The sequence below is a fragment of the Trichoderma reesei genome, assembly GCF_000167675.1.
Source record: "Trichoderma reesei QM6a unplaced genomic scaffold TRIREscaffold_10, whole genome shotgun sequence".
Taxonomy (NCBI): domain Eukaryota; kingdom Fungi; phylum Ascomycota; class Sordariomycetes; order Hypocreales; family Hypocreaceae; genus Trichoderma; species Trichoderma reesei.
Genome location: NW_006711157.1, coordinates 677,477 through 694,366, shown reverse-complemented (window position 1 = coordinate 694,366; position 16,890 = coordinate 677,477). Strand labels below are relative to the sequence as shown.

Below are 16,890 nucleotides of genomic sequence, written 5' to 3'. Positions count from 1 at the left end.
TGCTCGTTGATACTGTTGGTGGCGTTCGATGACAGCTGCATCTCTATCGATACCGAATGAAGTAATTAGACGCGGGAACATGCTCGGCCGTTTATTATGACAGACGCCTCTCGATAGCCGCCATGATGGATATGGCCTGCGTATCGGAGGTCTCGCATGTTGAAGCGTAAAGTCGGTGATGAAATACACTGGAGGATTCTTCCAACACAGCCTCGGAAAAAGTCAATGTCGTAAGCGCACATTATATTCACGAGCACAGGTCATTGACGGAGGACTGAACGAATTAGTCTCAACCTCATATCTAGTAGTAAGAGAGCAACTTGAACTACCTAGGTACTCGACCCAAGAGCTTCATTGCGGAATCTGGACCACAAAGCGACCGATTATATCGCCGCGCTTGACCCTCTCAAACAGCTCCCCCGTTCTGTCAAACTCAGAGATTTCGACCTGCGGGACCACTTCCTTCTTCGCTGCCGAGATGAGCAACTGTTTCAGCTGGTTTTTAGTTCCCACATGACAGCCTTTGATGACCAGTCCTAATCAATTCCCTCAGCATTCAGTCACAGCTGACATTTGCTTCTCTGTGTAGTCCAGTTCTGACTTACCTCTGTACTCAAGCTCTGTGGGGGAGATTGGAAGGCGATAATCCATCTGAGTAATACCAGCACAGACCATAGTTCCAGTAAACTTGAGATAATTCAGTGCCTGATCAAAGGCCTCTGTTGCCGCTGGCACAACGATAGCAGCGTCGGCGCCTTTCCCATTGGTCAGCTCCATGACCTTTTGGATCACATCCTCTGTCTTGAAGTCAATGAAGGCATTTGCTCCCAGGCTGAGGCTGAAGCTTTTCTTTGCTGATCCTGTGTCTATGGCGATGATTCTCAAAGCCTTCTCATTCTTCAGCTTAGAAGCAAGCTGTAAACCCAAATGTCCCAGGCCTCCTCCTGAACCAGAGATGACCAGAGTATCGCCGTCCGCGAGGGCATCATTACACAGTGACAGAGCCCCAGCCATGGTGACGCCGCCACAGAGAAATGGCGCAGCATGAGCCGATGACAAGTCATCTGGGATTGGCATCAAGTAATCCGCGTTGGCGACGACGTATTGCTGCATGGTTCCTGGCTTGTCGGTACCGGTGTTGGCTTGGTTCACGCACCAATTATCGCGACCAGCAGTGCAGTTGTAGCATTGGCCGCATACGCTGTAGATCCATCCAAGCCCGACCCTCTGACCCAGCAGAGTACTATCTGCAACCTCAGGACCAAGCTGTATGACTTTACCTACGCCTTCGTGGCAGGGGACTTCATTGTAATGAGGATTATTGCCCGTGTAAACGTAAATGTCAGAATAGCTAGAGTTCATCCGGAGGGTTGGTTGAAGTCAGCCATCGGCTAGAGCATAACGGCGCCGTCCCGGGCCGTGACCCAAGGGTCAGATAATGGCAAGCAAGTGTAACTTACCATATACCGGAACATTCCATCTTCAGCAAGACTTCATTTCTGCCCGGCTGAGGAACAGGATAATCATGGCGAATTTCAATTCGTGCATTCGGTCCAGGATCTTTGATGAGAGCTGCAGTTTGTACGCTGGGTATTGAAGCAGCCATTGTTGACTTCTTTCGGTATCAGTCAGTAGCTGCAGCTCCGGAGGCACATGCCGCCCCTGGAGCACGCAGCAGACATGACTATTTATGCGTTCAATGTCAATTCTATATAGGAAAGGTTGAAATCAGGACTGTTCCGTGATCTCTAAGTAGCCGGTAGTGGTTTGACGGTCAAGCAGCAAAGGATCACAAGTGGTCCGGATGCGAAGGTCAAGATTCTGTAATCAGTAATCAAGTGCTACATAGTGTAAGCGATCGGATCCGGGCGATGAGCGGTTGAAGGGCTGTGAGCGCTTCGGATCCGAGTACCAACCTCTCCACGTAGTAAGACGCTACCGAACGACATGACATGGCACCTGCACCATCAACGATTCATCGAGTCCGACTATAAACAGCATCAAGCGGCAATTGAACACGGGAATGGGCCACAATTAGTCAGGCCCGTAACAGACGTCTGATGGGAATACTATTCGAGATGAGTGCCAGTACACGGCATAGCAATCAGCTGCGGAAATACAGCCATCAATTAGTCAAGCCATTGTAGGCGCAGAACCGAGATTGGGCGGTGATGGCACCACTGCGGTGGAGTTTACAACTTTCGACAAGATTCTTTGCCTGTGAGAACACACTCTTGCTTGATAATCTGCAAAACGATTCGGGCGTTGGCAATCTGACGAATATCTGCAATCAACCTGCCTTGTCCCCTTGTTCCATATGGATTAGCAATCAGATAGTCATTCGTCGAGTAGAGTCGCGTCGATAGAGCCTGAAAGAGCCTCTTGCATGGAGTTTCCAGCTAGTGATGCCGTATGAGCGTACAATGACAGTGATAGCCAAAGGGAAAGCACTTTCATCTTCCTGAAAGATATAAAGAGTGGTATATCCCATACTATCTGGCCATTAGAGTCCAACACCCTATCCTCCAACATCCACCCTCCGATACTCGCATCTAAATCACTGGAAACATCTTCAATCTTTCTCAAAGCGGCGAGTCTACAAACACGCCAAAAATGGCCTTGAGAGTTGCCGTGGCCGGAGCTACTGGGGACTTGGGCGTCCCCATCGTGAAAGCTCTCTTGGCTGCAGGCTACCATGTGACGGCTCTCACACGAGAGGGCAGCAATAACACCTCGAAACTTCCCAAGAGCCCCAACCTCTCCATAGCCCAAGTCGATTACTCCTCGGTCCAGTCCCTCGAGAAGGCTCTTCAAGGCCATGCTGTCGTCATCTCAACTCTAACATCTACATTCGTCGGTGACCAAAATCCTCTCATTGACGCCGCCATTGCTGCCGGCGTGGCAAGATTCATCCCTTCGGAGTTCGGCAGCGACGTCCTCAACGAGAAACGCAACCAACTGCCGGTCTTTGAAGGCAAAGTCAACACTCTTGAGTATCTCAAGGCCGCGGCCACTAAGAATCCCGCCTTTACTTACACGGCCGTGTGCACTGGCGCTTTCTTGGATTGGGGTCTGCATGGCTTCATTGTCAACGTTCCTGAGCGCACAGCCATCATTTACAACGGCGGCGACGTCCCTTTCTCGGCGACCAACCTCGGTACCATTGGCAAAGCTGTCGTTGGAATTATCGAACACCTCCCTGAGACGGCCAATCGCCCAGTGTACATTCACGATGCCGTCGTCACCCAGAATCAACTCATTCGGTACGCCAAAGAAAAGGACGGTCGAGAATGGGAGATTACGCACAAGTCTACTGAGGAAATGCGTCTTTCTGCGCTGGATCAAGTGGCAAAGGGAAATACCGATTGGTCGGTTCTGCAGGCTTTTGTCTTCAGCTCCTTTCTTGGAGAGGGATACGGCGTTGACTTTTCGGATTGCTTGGATAACGAGCTTTTGGGAGTCAAGGGGTTGACGGAGGAGGAAGTTAGGAAACTGGTTGAGAGTCTTCTATAGCGTGCCCTAGACGACTACTTGTCTGCTAGACTAATGCTCATTATCCTCCCCAATGTCGATGAAGATTAACCGACAAATCCTTGAGCCTTTTCCTAATTTGCTGGCCGAGTGAATCTCGAGAAAAAGTCTATTACAAGAGTAGTCGCCGAGATGTGAGTTGGCAAGTCTCCAGCAGCGATTTGTGAAAAGTTGATGTCCGGTGAAGCCCAATCATGTTCTACATCCCAGTTTGTCAGTCACATAAATCTTGCACAAGAAATTGTAATAAAAAATGGTGGCTCATACTCTGGTCGTCAGTCTTGTAGTGTTGTATAACGCCCTCCTGGCCGCCGCATGTCCAGCTCAGATGATGAACATCGTTGTCGAACAGGTCTTCCTGCTGGTAGGGCTCATCACACTGGTTGCGTTGCGCCCATCGACTGAGCCTAGAATTTCTCATACATCAACAACGATCCTCCACAGAAGCGTATAATTCATGTGGGTAAACAATCTTACCAGTTGGGAATAGAGGGCTCAATGCCACCCTCGCCCTCGCCCCCGTCGTATGGCACATCAGTGTCCGCGCCACCGTGAAACTCGAGAATCGGCACAGGCACACGAGCAGGCTCGCATGCCTCGTAATTTGAGTCATTGTCGGTATAGAAAGACCCGGATGCAGGCGCAAAAGCCGCAAACTCGCCGCCGACCGTCGCATTGCAGGCAATGGTGTCGACAAATCCTCCGCCAATTGACATGCCGGTCGCGTAGATCCGGGCGCTGTCGATGCAATAGTTCTGCCTTAAGTCGACCAGCATGTCCCAGACAAACTGCAGGTCCTGCTCGACTGTGGCCTCGGAATAGTTTGCTCCAGCCCAGGCTCCGCCCAGTCCGTTTGGATACACCATGATCTTGTCGCCAGTAAACTGTTCACTGTCAAACCCAGTGTCTACCTCGAAGAAGAAGCCAATGCTGTCGGATCCGTGGAAGCCAAGAATGGTCGGATATTGTTGATTCTCGGAGTAGTTCGACGGGACGTGGATTGAATAACTGCGTTCCATGCCGCTTGACTGGATGGATCGGTTCTGTGTGATGCCGTTGAACCAGTGAGTCTTTCCACAGCCGGATGTATCACCGCCAGTGTACGGTGCGGCGGCCGATACACAGGCCATGGATAGAGCGAGAAAGCCGAGCCTCATGGCCTTCATCATTTTGGCTGTCATGATACAATACTGCTGAGCTTGATGGCAACGTTGAGGCTGACGCTCGACGTCCTACGAGGGCGTCCATGGCTTTTATTCAGTTCCTGAGTTAATTTCCGGCCAATGCAACGCCAAGGGACATTCACGTGTCAATAAGTGAGTTTTGGAGAGTATAGAGTGACACCGAAGAGGGAGGATTGGTCTGTCGTCTAAGCCACGGATTAGGAAGGTCTCGAGGTTTCATAGGACGTTCAACGTTCCATGCGCGCTAATCACGCCTTGTAAGCCGGGCGTGGCTGAGGATTCTCCAATCATCGGAGCTGTGGCATGGGATTGACGGTTCACGCGCCTGGATTGTTCCCAAGACTGCCATCCCGATCAGCTTGTGATACGCAACAGGGTATATCTCCAGCTGGACCATGCTGTAATAGCCGACAAGACAACAACACAGTGCAGTTCTCAGCTCCGCTTTCTGCTCAGTCGGGGACTTGCCATATCTCTCAATGGTCTTGAGACAACAATCATGGCAGGCTTGTGCTCCTTTCCGAAGGCTGGGACGCTCACTCGATCAATGTACTACCTCTGGTATCAACGATTCACATCACGGGCAGACTACGATGCGAAGAAATAGTCAAATCTAACGCGTCTTATTAGGAAAGATTCACTGGATAAAGGTATTGCGTATCAAGATAAACCGGCTAACAAGGGCGCCCATGTTCCGGTATCCCTGCATTTTCCTACCTTACCTCCACTTGTTATCCCAGCCAGCCTGCTCAATGACATAGGCAATGGCAAGCTCGGAGAATCGAGCCATATGCTATAGCTGATTAACAACATGATTCCACGAGATAACAAAAAACACACAGAGAGCCTTACCTCGAGGGAAAAGACGCCCGTCTCGTCGTCAATATGCATTGTGTCCTTTTCCGTATGGATATAAGGGTCAAACTCGCCATTTCCAGCCTCGGCTTCACCCGCCGTGGGATTACCTTCCGATGCGAAAGCGGCAGGATACCCGAGCTGAGTGTACGACATGTAGTCCGAGCCAGCGCCACTTGTTGTTCGTCAATAAGGAGTGTCTTGAGAAAAAAAGTCAGAGCTTCAATCTCACCTAGGCAGCCTGTAGATGTTGGCCGGGATGGAGATGTACTCCTTGGCCAAGTCGGCAGCCCAGCTCGTCAATGGCGCGTCTGCTTCAGTCTCAATGAACCCAATGGATTCGGTGGCATTTTTGGCGACGAAGGCAGTCATATCCTGGACAAATGTCTTAGTAGCCAGTCTCACAACTCATCGAGGCTTGTAGTATCGGCAAAGCCTTACAAACTCCATCATGGCGCCAATGCGAGCCCCAGACTCCTTCTTATATCGCGCGACTGCCTGGCTGCCCAACAGTCCGCCCTCCTCAGCAGCGTACCAGTGGAACTCGACAGGTCCGTTGCTCGGAATGAAGCCGCTCTCCGCCAGGACGCGAAAAGCTTCGAGAATGCTCACCGTGCCGGAGCAGTCATCGTCAGCGCCGGGAGCAGGGAGCAGCGGGAAGAGATAGTTCATGGAGTCTTGGTGAGCGCCGAGAATGGTCAGCGGCAGCGAGAAGTTCCTCACTTTGGGCTCAAAACGAGCGATGATGGAGGACTGGGGAAAGGAGTGAGTGAAGAACTCGAGCGAGATGTGAGTGTGGAACGGCGCATTCTTGATGATCTAAAGTGAGGTATCGGCTGATTAACATGAGGTACAAACATGAGAGAAGAGGATTGACGAGGAAGCCATACCTCGGCAATGTGGTTGTACAGCCACTGCGAGCTCTCCTCTCCAGTGACGCTGCCAAAGTATCGGGTATAGTAGCCCGTCATGTGCTCAAGAACATCGTGCATCTTTTCCGTCGACACGCGCGGCAGCAATGACTTGACAAGGCGCTGGTGAGACAGCTTGGGCAGATCTAGATGGCGGGTCAGCAGTACTTCACATCAGTTCGTGGTGACGTTCAGACTCACGAGCTTCGCCAGCCAGCGCATGCACCTGCTCCTTGTAGAAGTCTTCGTGGTCGGTGATGTCGACAAACTTCTTGCCCTGGCGCTTGAGGCGCAGCTTATCGCCCTCAGTCATCCATTGGGCGCTCGGCTCTCCTACTACGTGCAGGAGACGCGGTTGAGAAAGCTGCTCAGCAGCCTCGGGGTGCAGCGAGACAAAGGCATCAACGGGGTCCGAGTGCTTCTCCAAAGCAGCGAGAATGGCCGGGTCGACTTGATGGTGGTGCTTTGATGGAGCGGTGAGATGGACCTGGGCCTCTTGAGACGCGGCGCTGGTGGGGAGGAGGCTCGCGCTCAACAGGAGCAGCGAGTTGGTGCAGATAGACTTTAGCATCGTGGCAGCTGATTTTGGTATGGGACTGACAATGCTAGATTAGAGTTGCACAAACGAAGCAGTGCGAGGACACGCGCTCGCAGTCAGGAGACGGGAGAGTGCTTGGGTTGAAGCCGCGAAGCTGACGCCATCCCGGCTCCCCACATCACATGCCGGGATTCATCCCTTGAGGCTGTTAAACCCGGGATGCCGTAGAGATAACGATGTCTTGCCATGACTAGGTACGCATACATTGGAGCCCGAGTACATGTAGCGAACAGTGTTATCACTAGTAATTTTGATGGATGGTCTTCTTTGAGAGTATTGATATTGATGAATGAATTGGTTTTTTGATGGTCATAAAGTCGCGCAATGTAGATGTACTGAGGGTCGTTATCAACTAGGTCTGCGAGACATACTGCGATTCTCCGAAGCAAGGACGACCTGTTCCATAAAGGACTATGATCATGGGCTATGAAAGATGCTAGGAATGGTCAATACATCCATCATTTTCACTCACTTCTGCTTCTGAGTACAGGAACTTATTGAAACCAAGTCGCCCCTCCTCATCAACGCGCGTATTGTCGGATATCTCCCCGAAGGTTACAGGTTAACCCTAAGTTTAGCACATACCTACACAAGGATATCCGGCACCCTCCTACAGATCTCTCGGCCTCCATTCTTCAACGCCGGCTTTTTCATACCGCATGCAGCCCACAAGTATTGCGAGTAAAAGCAAGTCTTCTTTCACTCTCAGTATAAAAAGCAACAGTTGTCAGATAGTTCTCTCAAGGATGTGTATCGGAGGGCGGAGGAACTGATACAGAGGCGTTGGCTCTAATCACAATCGAGACGCTGTGCCAAGTCACTTATACGGCTGGACTGATCCTGCAGTGGCAGCGCCAACACGCTTTCTCACGACCTTTTCTCTGTCTCATGCTGTTGGCTTCGTCATCGTAGGATCAGTCCAGCCGTGTCAGTCCGTGTGTACTTCATGGGCGTCATGGCCGTCACTGTTGAGACCCTAGAAAGCTGCAATCTGTCTCAAGCATCAACCCCGTTTCTCCCTTGCAGCTACAAAATCCTCCCTTCTCCTCCATCCATCTGCCCTCTCTCGTATTGCTCATCTCACGCCCTTGGGTAGCACAGACATCTTTCTTCACAGCACTCATCGACAACAGCCCGACTATTGCGCACCATGTTTGAGCATTTTGCACCACGACATATCATGCCGCTCTTGGTCGCATCAGCCACGACCTTTGGCGGTGTCTGGCCATTCTGGTCACCAAAGAACGCCATGCTCGAGTTTGGCCTGCCTGAGCGAATCGCTGCATCGCCCGCTGCGCATCCCGTCATGGTGCTCTGCTCAGCGCGAACCACTGTTCTCGGCATGCTCATGTTCGTCTTTTACCGGCGCGAGAACTTCGCCGCAGTGGACAGTGTCATGGCTGTCATGGGCGCGTATCTGGGCCTCGTGGATGGCTACGTCTGCTGGAAGGAGAGAATGCATGGCAAGGCGGTGTTTCGCTGTGTCTCGGGCATGGTGATTGCGGCATGGGGGCTGGCTGGACTGACCGAGGGAGGCTTTTGAAGGCCGCGTTGTCAATACATATGCGGGGAGTCGGAGACCTATATCCGGCTGACCTGAGTAGAAAAATTTGAAAGACCAAGACGATACGGATACACTCGGTGCTAAACGCGGCTCACGTTGAGATATTTTGGCAGCTGACAGCGAATCATCCAGCTCATCACCGATACGATGCATTGGGCCATTCTGTGGGAGAGGATTGGGCGCGCCTGGGCAGGCTTATGCATAGTGCCGTAGTATCATGCATATCAGGACCTGCCATGTGTCCGTCTGTGACACTCTCATAGAACCTCCTCCGCCTGGCTGGCTGAAAACTATTTTCCCCTTGGTCCACGTATTCATGTGAAGCCCCTCTATAGGGCGGCTTAACAGATACTATTCGAGGATTGGGTCGTCGGGCATCAAGCTTTTGGCTACCAAATTATGCAGCAGCAGGATCGCCCTGCAGCTTATAAATGGCTTTCAAGAAGATAACTCTAAGGGGCCTGCCCTTCATGGAGAAAAAGGGATCATACTTGTCATCCTCGATCCCGTGAGTACACAAGTCCTTTTGCACATACAGAGACGACCAAGGACAATGGCCTCTACACAGTATACTTACGAAGACTACACCATTGGCTGGGTCTGCGCCCTTTCGAATGAGCAGGCGGCCGCATTGTTCATGCTCGAGAAGAGACACGAAGAGCTCCCCAATCCATCAGGCGATTACAATGCGTACACTCTCGGAAGCATCGGCAAACACAACGTTGTCATTGCCGGCCTACCCAAGGGCAGATCCGGCACCACCAGCTCAGCAACAGTCGCCACCCGAATGGTGTCAACCTTTCCCAACATCAAAGTCGGTTTGATGGTGGGCATTGGCGGGGGGCTTCCCCAGAGAACACGCCTCGGTGATGTAGTCATCAGCTGTCCCATCGATGCACAGCCGGGCGTTGTCCAGTGGGATATGGGCAAGGCGGAAGACGGCGGCAACTTCAGGAGAACTGGTGCATTGGCTCCTCCGCCCACGGCTTTGCTCACAGCCCTGGGAAAGTTTGACGCTGACAAGTTGGCTTCACGGAAAAAGATACTCGGCTACCTGGAGGATCTCAGACGGAATCCGAACGTCCCAGAGAGCTTCTGGAAGTCGGAAATACTCCAGGACGTTGAGTATCAGTCGGGATATAGCCATGTTCAGGGAGATGATTGTTCTAACTGCGACCCAAGTATGGTGGTTCAGAGAAAGGCGAGAGTGGAAGAAATGATGATTCATTGCGGTCTCATTGCATCCGGCAACCAAGTCATCAAGGACGCAGTCCTTCGGGATAATCTATATCAGAGATTTGACAAGAAACTCCTATGCCTCGAGATGGAGGCTGCCGGATTGATGAACGAATTTCCCTGCATCGTCATCCGAGGCATCTGCGACTACGCTGACTCTCACAAGAACAAAGAATGGCAAGACTATGCCGCTGCAGTCGCTGCAGCTTGTGCAAAGGCGTATTTGACGGTCTTGCCGGCGGGTGAGGTTGATAAGCTTCAACGAGTTCAAGGTAGGTTGACCTGTTCGACAGAGTTCCTGCATTAGCCGTATGACCTTTGCTGAATCTTGCAAGCAGTTTCGATTACTCCCAGCGTCTTAAGCGGCGCAAAGAACATCATGACGGGTTTCTGGCAGAAGAGAGGCAACGCTCTCACATCTGGTACGCTTCCGGACACGTGCATGTTCTTCCTTGTTAGGTATTCATATTGACCATTTAATAGCTACGACGGGTACTCCTGATGGAGCACAATCGGCCGATACACATGCGGAACCAGCCAAGTCGGTCTCAAGTACTACTGAAAAGGATCAGATAGACGCCGGCACCAAAGCCACAGAGCTTCCTGATGCAAAGCCGAGCGAGTCTAGCCCCGGCAGCACCTCGCCTACGAAACCAGATATGGAGTCGTGGCTCCGAGAAGCCTCGTCATCTCTAGCAAAGATGGTGCAAGAGGGGAAGGTCGAGGCCGCGGTGACAAACTTGCTCGTGGGCTTGGCTCAACTACAGGTGACTCAGAAAGAGAACAGCAACCAACAGGCTGTAAATCCAATCAGCAACCCACACACACCTCCAATGTCACCGCGGGGAGGCAATACACTGAACACCGAGATTGACGGCTGTGCGGAGGATCCCCATGGGCTTGCGTCGCGAAGAAGCAGCTACGTTCCGGCTGTACCAGCAAACATATACAGACATGCCTCGACCCAGACTTGGCCTCTGCAGGAAGTTCAAGAAGAGCCCAGAAACGCGCTTTTGGCGAGAAATCAGACGTTCCCCGGCGCTACGCGCGCCACCCACGCTGCCGTTTCTCCAGCCCCTGCCCAACTATTACTTCCTCAAACACTTCCTCAGGCGTTTCCCCCATCACCCTCTCAACTACCTCCACATACCAAGTATGAGAGTGACGGGTATGATGATGGGTATGGAGCCGTGCCGAGCAACTATTACCCAACGCAGACATCACGACCTCCTGTGTTCCGAGGCCAGTCTGTTCCAGTGACTCGCTACGGGAATCTCAATCGTCAAGGGCACAGTGCTCGAGTCAATGCACGGGGACTCAGCTTAGATGAGGCAGCGGATGGTTTAGGAGGGTTCCCATACGCAAATGGGTACATCAACTCAAACAACCCCCCCATGCACCCGAGTCACTCGGGAATGCCATCAAACATGACCACCGGCCAACAGCGGATGAGCGGCAATCTCCATCAAGGCCGAGGTTATGGTCCTGTGGAATGGCATCATGAAAACCCTGTCCAGAATCGATTGGCTCAAAACCACGGTCAAGCGGTCTACCCGCAGTATCATCACGCACCACATTCAGACTATGATGCATGTAACTGTGATGATTACTACGATGACTATCCGGAGTACTGAGATCAGGTCCGAGATAGAGTTGATGGAATACAAGATAGTTTGCCACATGTGTTTTGACGCCACTCTGCTGTGTATGGCTTTTCAATAGTGTTTTATCAATCATGGCTTGCAAACCCTTCACTTTCTGTCTCATTACCTACCTTTATCGCAGCACATGATCTGCTCAGATGGTACATTTCCTCAAGCCTGTACATATCTACAAGTGATGAGCTTCAAGGCTACTCCCCGATCATTGCGACGAACGCGTCCTGTAAGCACATAGAAGAATATCGAGCATACCTTGTGAGTCCGTTAGCGTTGTATGCGTTTATCATGCACAAGGCTCCTTGTATGACACGGGCAATACCAGAGCCGTACAATTCAGCTTCTATTTCTCCCCACGGATCGTCCGGATATATCTGAATGTGAATCGATCACCTCGCTAAGTGCACACCAATTGAAAGTGTCCTCGGAAGCCAACTCCATACCGTGGCTGAATCAAGGTTTCAGGCCCTTCAAGATCAAGGCTTGAAATAAGCTTAATACTTAGCCATAAATTAGGCCCCTTTTGGACACCGGGTTATGTACTATACAGGCGATTCATATATGCAGCAGCCTTACTCAGGAGATCTGTGGCTCATCATGATACTACATATAGAACTCAAGCACCAGAAGAGCTCTGCGGTGATATATGAATGGCTCATTGCCTTTTTCCGAGTATTGTAGGTAACATAGCTGATGACAGACTCCAGATCTTCGAAACTTTGGAAGAGACGCTCGAGGGGTGATAGACCATCAAGACAGCGTTGATGGGGACGCAGATACGTCACCATTTATGTCATGAAAATGGCACAGAGAGTTGACTTGATGGAATCAAGATTGTTCAACAAGGCAGGCAAAGCACATCAGACAACGGCCCGGGCCTCCAAGTAGCCTCGACGCCCCTCCCCCAGATGTAGAAAGGTCTGGCCAGCCCAAAAGTCTCCAAGCGGGCGTAAGACTCCGTTTGTCAACATCCTGTTGTGCTGTGGCCGGGACTGTCAAGCTCACTTTATCGCTTTAAGCTCTGAGCCGACTGGAGTGCTAGGCGTCTGGGGCTCTCGTGCTTCCCATAAGGTACCCATTTGATGATGGCTAAGCGACGCAGACCTTCACGAAACAGGCCTGGACGCTTGGTACGCCTCAGACTCTCCTGCCGCCTCAAAACTTGTGGCTATACTGACGAGTCGCTCCTAGTATAGCTTCCTTTGCATGCCTCTCCAGAAGTCTATAAAAGGGGCATTTTCCCCCCAGGAAACCACTACCGGACCATTACAATTCAGACATCCTCCATTCCCCGGACTTATACAGCTTAGCAAACAGCCAAATAAGTCTTTTACCCCAACAATATACTTCATTCAACCGCTAAGATGTCTGACCGAATTCCTGGTTTCGAAACTCCCAAGGACATGGTCCACTGGGAAATAAGAACCCTGGTGGGCGTGGACGCCATGAAGGAGCTCGTGGACGATATCGACAAGAGAAATCGTCTTCTTTCCAGACAAGGAGCGACTGTATCAGAACAGCGCGAACACACGGTCATCATGGGCAACACAGGGACCGGTAAGTCTCCAGCTGCTGGTTGGCTCATATAGTATAACACTGTACTGATCCTGTCGGAATAGGAAAAACCACCACTGGGCAGCTCTTTGGCCAGTACATGCGACTCACCAGCATGGTCGGTTCCAAAACCTACAAAGAGGTGACGGGATCGCAGCTCCTGCGCATGGGGCACAAAAAGGTCGAGAGGCTGTTCCGCCCGCCTCCCGTCGACCCGGCAGCCCCGCGGCCCAGGCTCCTCGCCATCAACAACATGAGTCCCAAGCCGGACTTCGACACGCAGGACCCGGCCAACTTCACCCTCAAGAGGGGTTGCCTCCACAAAGGGGGCGTTCTGTTCGTTGACGACGCGGACCAGCTCGTGGGACGTCACGCTGGGAGGAGTGGACAACTCATCCTCCACATCCTCCAAGAAGCAATGGACATGCTTCTGGGCGAGTTGCTCATCATCTTTGCGGGCTGCGAAGAGAAGGTGATGCCCCTTCTCGAGCAAAACCCAGGATTGAGAGCTCGGATTCCTCACGTCGTCCGCCTGGAAGATTTCACCGACTTCCAGATGCTCGGGATGCTCCTCGACCTCATCGACGAGAGGTTCCAGGGAAAGATGGCGGCAGAGGCTAGGCTGGATGGAGCATACATGCATGCAGCTGTTATGCAACTTGGCCGACAGCGAGGCCAGCCAGGATTCAGCAATGCGTATGCCGTCCGGAACTTGTTGGACGAAATGTGCACACGCCAGGCAAAGCGGCTCTGCGCCCTGCGGGGTCAGGCACGAGTCCCCCCTGGCAAGAGTCCCTTATTCTATCTCACGAGAGATGATATCCTTGGACCCAATTTGGGCAATGCGATGATGCTCTGGTGATCGAAGGGGAGTAGGAATGGTCTGCGAGCCGAAAGCCCCTTTCTGTCGACCTTGAGACGGGATTGTTTGATTACCCTTGCTTTGGACAGCGTCTGAGAACTTCTGTTAGAGCGGCGTTATTTATCCTTTCAGTTTTAGAAGACCAGACTATGATTTCAAGAGCTTTGGCAGATTATAGAGCACATTTTAGCAATATACCAGAGTCATATTCAAGATTGCTTTGATATTATGAGGCCCATGCATGTAAGTCTCCGTTGGGATCACTGAAGAGTAGCACCAGCCACGAGAAGCCCCGATGAGAGATTAACCAGTAGACTATGGAAACCCGCATTGAGATGCTACCTCAATTCAATTTATTACTGTTCCTTGAAATCAAACTGATGATTATCACATTTACATCGCTAGATTTAGACCAATATAGTACACCAGCCACTCTCCTGTTCAACAACAGCCGCGGATTTGCCCCAGTATCTAATCAGCGCGCAAGACAGAAAAAGAGTTGGGGGTAAAGACCCCATATGGATCAGCCGCCTTTCTAGCTCTCTGGAGCTTCTTGTACTTTGCCTCAGTCTCATAGTAGCATGGCCAAACGCTGTGAAGGTTATAGCTGCCCCATGATCCCCAGAGAACGCGTCGATCTTGCGTACTGAAGTATTTATTCATGCCAATGCCCTGGTGTTCATTGACAGCTGCCCATGCCTCTGCGTCTTCTTTATTGCCGTTTCCAGGAACGTAGAAGTTGTCGAGACCCAAGACCATCGTGGAATCCCGCCACTAATTGATTCATCAGCCAGTTGCAATATTCATATGAAACTGGTGAGTACTTACGCTGTATGCGCTTCGTCCATCATCGTTGACCCTAAAACGGGCATACTTCCCACCGTAAGGCTGTATTTGAGCAGCGATGTAGTTTCCCGTAGACTTGACCACCTCATCTATGCGTCCAGCGGTCCAGTCTACCCAGCCGTTCTTGCTCAGGTTCGTGGCTGTGGTCGCATATGTGCGCTTCACATAGGGGAGATTGTATTCACGATCCTTGCGGAAGATCCATTCCGCTGTCAGTTCTGACATGGGCCTGACGCGGTCATCATTGACAACGGCGCCGTCTTTGAGCTTGTCGAACCACGTCTCATCCGGTTTGTCGGTGCTCTTGAATGGCACCCACTGTGCATAGATGACAATCAGGGGCAAGAGTGAAGCTCCGTCAAGTCTGCAAAGCCCGGTCCTTTGTTTGGTAAGTCGTTTGAGGTCAAAGATGCCATCAAGAGGATAGTCCTCGCTGATTACTGTGATGCACAGATCATAGTTACGAGGAAACTCTTCGTCATCGTTCATCTCGGCCAAGACCTGTAGAAGCTTTTGAAGAGCCTCGGGCGTGTAGATGTGAAGACCCTTGAGACCTCGAGATCCTTGATAGTCTGCATCTCGGTAGACTTTGAGAGTGATGTGAGTCAGGACTCCCAAATTTCCAGGACTACCACCAGTCCAAGCGAAGAACTCCTCGGGGTGGCTTGCTGGGGCAATCTTTCTCTCGACGCCGTCGTGATCGATAAACTCAAGTTTGACAATGTGGTCTCCCATCAGTCCAAAACTACGACCCAGCTGGCCATAGCCTCCAGTCTGAGCATGACCACCAATGCAGACAGACTGGCACTGCCCGTGCGGAACGAATAGATGGTTGGCGCCCAAGAAAGAATTAATCTCAAGCAAGCTCCAGCTGACACTGGTCCGAACTTGAGTCTCATCGCCTTGGTGTATGAGGGACAAATCCTCTCCTGGGACCTTGAAAGTGTTTCGAAGGTCCAACTGAATGTTAGATTGGCCTGTAGACGAAGCACCGCTATACTGATGGCCGCCACTGCGTATGGCTATCGCCTTGCCATTTTGCTTGGCGTACGCGATGACGGCTTTGATATCCTTGGTGTTCAAGGCGCGAATGATATGGCCAGGATGCATGTCGTGGTCAGTTTCATGGCTGGATGTGGCGTATTGTTGCCTCCATTGCTCATAGCTCGCAGTGCCGAATTCGCTCTGCTCACCGCTGACGCCAGGAATAGGTGCCATTATAATTGAGTGAAGTGTTTGATGTCTGTAATGTCAAAATGTTTTGAAGTTGCGGTGAATGTTGTCCTTGAGGTCACTGTCTGGAGATGCAATTTCCGGACTATATATACTCGCAGTCTATCCCCTTTGTCCTTCTCTCGCGGGCATGACTCTACAACATGCTCGCTCTCTCACTGTTGTCATATGATTGAACACGCCACAGCCTTCATTCACCATTGCTTCTGCGTAGTTGTAATACACAGATGCGTTCACCCGAACTGTGATATCATCTGAGGCTCTCAGCTTAGTGATAGTACCACCACACACAACCAGCCTCCAGCGTATCGGGTGCCGTCTTGGCATGTTTGTGTAGCCTCACTCTGACCTCCGTGGCCATTTGCGGAAATGTGTGGACTGTGATAGCCTCATTTCCTCGTTTTTGAGAAGCGACCGTGATCTTATACGAAAACTTACTAACTCTGTTGGTCACATGGAGTTCCTCTATTGACCTCTACCATCACCTCCTCAGCCGGTGTAGCCAACAGACGCTCATGCCGGTGATGCAACTTCATTCGCCTGACTGTTACAAAAGGCCCACCAGAGAGTGAGATTTCGAGTTGAGTAAAGGTTGTTAAGGGAAGAATTGATTGGAAGGAATGTGACGGGATTGGGCAGCCAGGATGCAGCCTGACGCCATGGAGGCAGAACCCACACGGCTCGACATGCATTTCAGCTGTCCATGGGACACACCTGCAGCTCGGTGATACCTGATGAAGACGATTATCCTTGAGTGACCGCTCTCAGTCCCAACAGCGGGAATTCTAACCCACATCTTGAGTGCTGTCGCGCCTTCGCGAAGCCACACGGCGAGAGTAAAGACCCTGTGACTTGATG

General features: G+C 51.5%; 8 protein-coding genes across 8 annotated transcripts; 4 read left to right on the top strand and 4 right to left on the bottom strand.

Moving 5' to 3' along the window:
- Positions 1 to 351: 351 nt before the first annotated feature.
- On the bottom strand, positions 352 to 1,606 carry TRIREDRAFT_107852 (uncharacterized protein; the record flags this gene model as incomplete). The annotated part of the gene is made up of 3 exons (XM_006965617.1): positions 352 to 536; positions 606 to 1,351; positions 1,461 to 1,606. The coding sequence occupies 3 exons, from the start codon at positions 1,604 to 1,606 to the stop codon at positions 352 to 354; spliced, it is 1,077 nt and encodes a 358-aa protein (XP_006965679.1).
- A 1,007-nt stretch (positions 1,607 to 2,613) lies between these two features.
- TRIREDRAFT_62359 (uncharacterized protein) lies at positions 2,614 to 3,513 on the top strand (the record flags this gene model as incomplete). The annotated part of the gene is made up of 1 exon (XM_006965770.1): positions 2,614 to 3,513. The coding sequence occupies one exon, from the start codon at positions 2,614 to 2,616 to the stop codon at positions 3,511 to 3,513; it is 900 nt and encodes a 299-aa protein (XP_006965832.1).
- A 134-nt stretch (positions 3,514 to 3,647) lies between these two features.
- Positions 3,648 to 4,700, bottom strand: TRIREDRAFT_107850 (uncharacterized protein; the record flags this gene model as incomplete). The annotated part of the gene is made up of 3 exons (XM_006965616.1): positions 3,648 to 3,730; positions 3,799 to 3,938; positions 4,009 to 4,700. Coding segments are annotated over 3 exons (915 nt in total), but the record flags the coding sequence as incomplete, so codon positions are not given.
- A 259-nt stretch (positions 4,701 to 4,959) lies between these two features.
- TRIREDRAFT_122083 (uncharacterized protein) lies at positions 4,960 to 7,052 on the bottom strand (the record flags this gene model as incomplete). The annotated part of the gene is made up of 7 exons (XM_006965615.1): positions 4,960 to 5,242; positions 5,438 to 5,508; positions 5,568 to 5,745; positions 5,803 to 5,945; positions 6,012 to 6,389; positions 6,461 to 6,627; positions 6,683 to 7,052. The coding sequence occupies 7 exons, from the start codon at positions 7,050 to 7,052 to the stop codon at positions 4,960 to 4,962; spliced, it is 1,590 nt and encodes a 529-aa protein (XP_006965677.1).
- Positions 7,053 to 8,229: 1,177 nt separating this feature from the next.
- Positions 8,230 to 8,622, top strand: TRIREDRAFT_107848 (uncharacterized protein; the record flags this gene model as incomplete). The annotated part of the gene is made up of 1 exon (XM_006965769.1): positions 8,230 to 8,622. One exon carries the CDS (start codon positions 8,230 to 8,232, stop codon positions 8,620 to 8,622), a length of 393 nt encoding a protein of 130 aa, XP_006965831.1.
- A 592-nt stretch (positions 8,623 to 9,214) lies between these two features.
- On the top strand, positions 9,215 to 10,126 carry TRIREDRAFT_30084 (uncharacterized protein; the record flags this gene model as incomplete). Its single annotated transcript, XM_006965518.1, has 1 exon — positions 9,215 to 10,126. A coding segment is annotated over one exon (912 nt), but the record flags the coding sequence as incomplete, so codon positions are not given.
- A 2,775-nt stretch (positions 10,127 to 12,901) lies between these two features.
- TRIREDRAFT_107846 (uncharacterized protein) lies at positions 12,902 to 13,953 on the top strand (the record flags this gene model as incomplete). Its single annotated transcript, XM_006965768.1, has 2 exons — positions 12,902 to 13,094; positions 13,157 to 13,953. 2 exons carry the CDS (start codon positions 12,902 to 12,904, stop codon positions 13,951 to 13,953), a joined length of 990 nt encoding a protein of 329 aa, XP_006965830.1.
- Positions 13,954 to 14,424: 471 nt separating this feature from the next.
- On the bottom strand, positions 14,425 to 16,017 carry TRIREDRAFT_4114 (uncharacterized protein; the record flags this gene model as incomplete). The annotated part of the gene is made up of 2 exons (XM_006965495.1): positions 14,425 to 14,727; positions 14,782 to 16,017. 2 exons carry the CDS (start codon positions 16,015 to 16,017, stop codon positions 14,425 to 14,427), a joined length of 1,539 nt encoding a protein of 512 aa, XP_006965557.1.
- Positions 16,018 to 16,890: the final 873 nt, after the last annotated feature.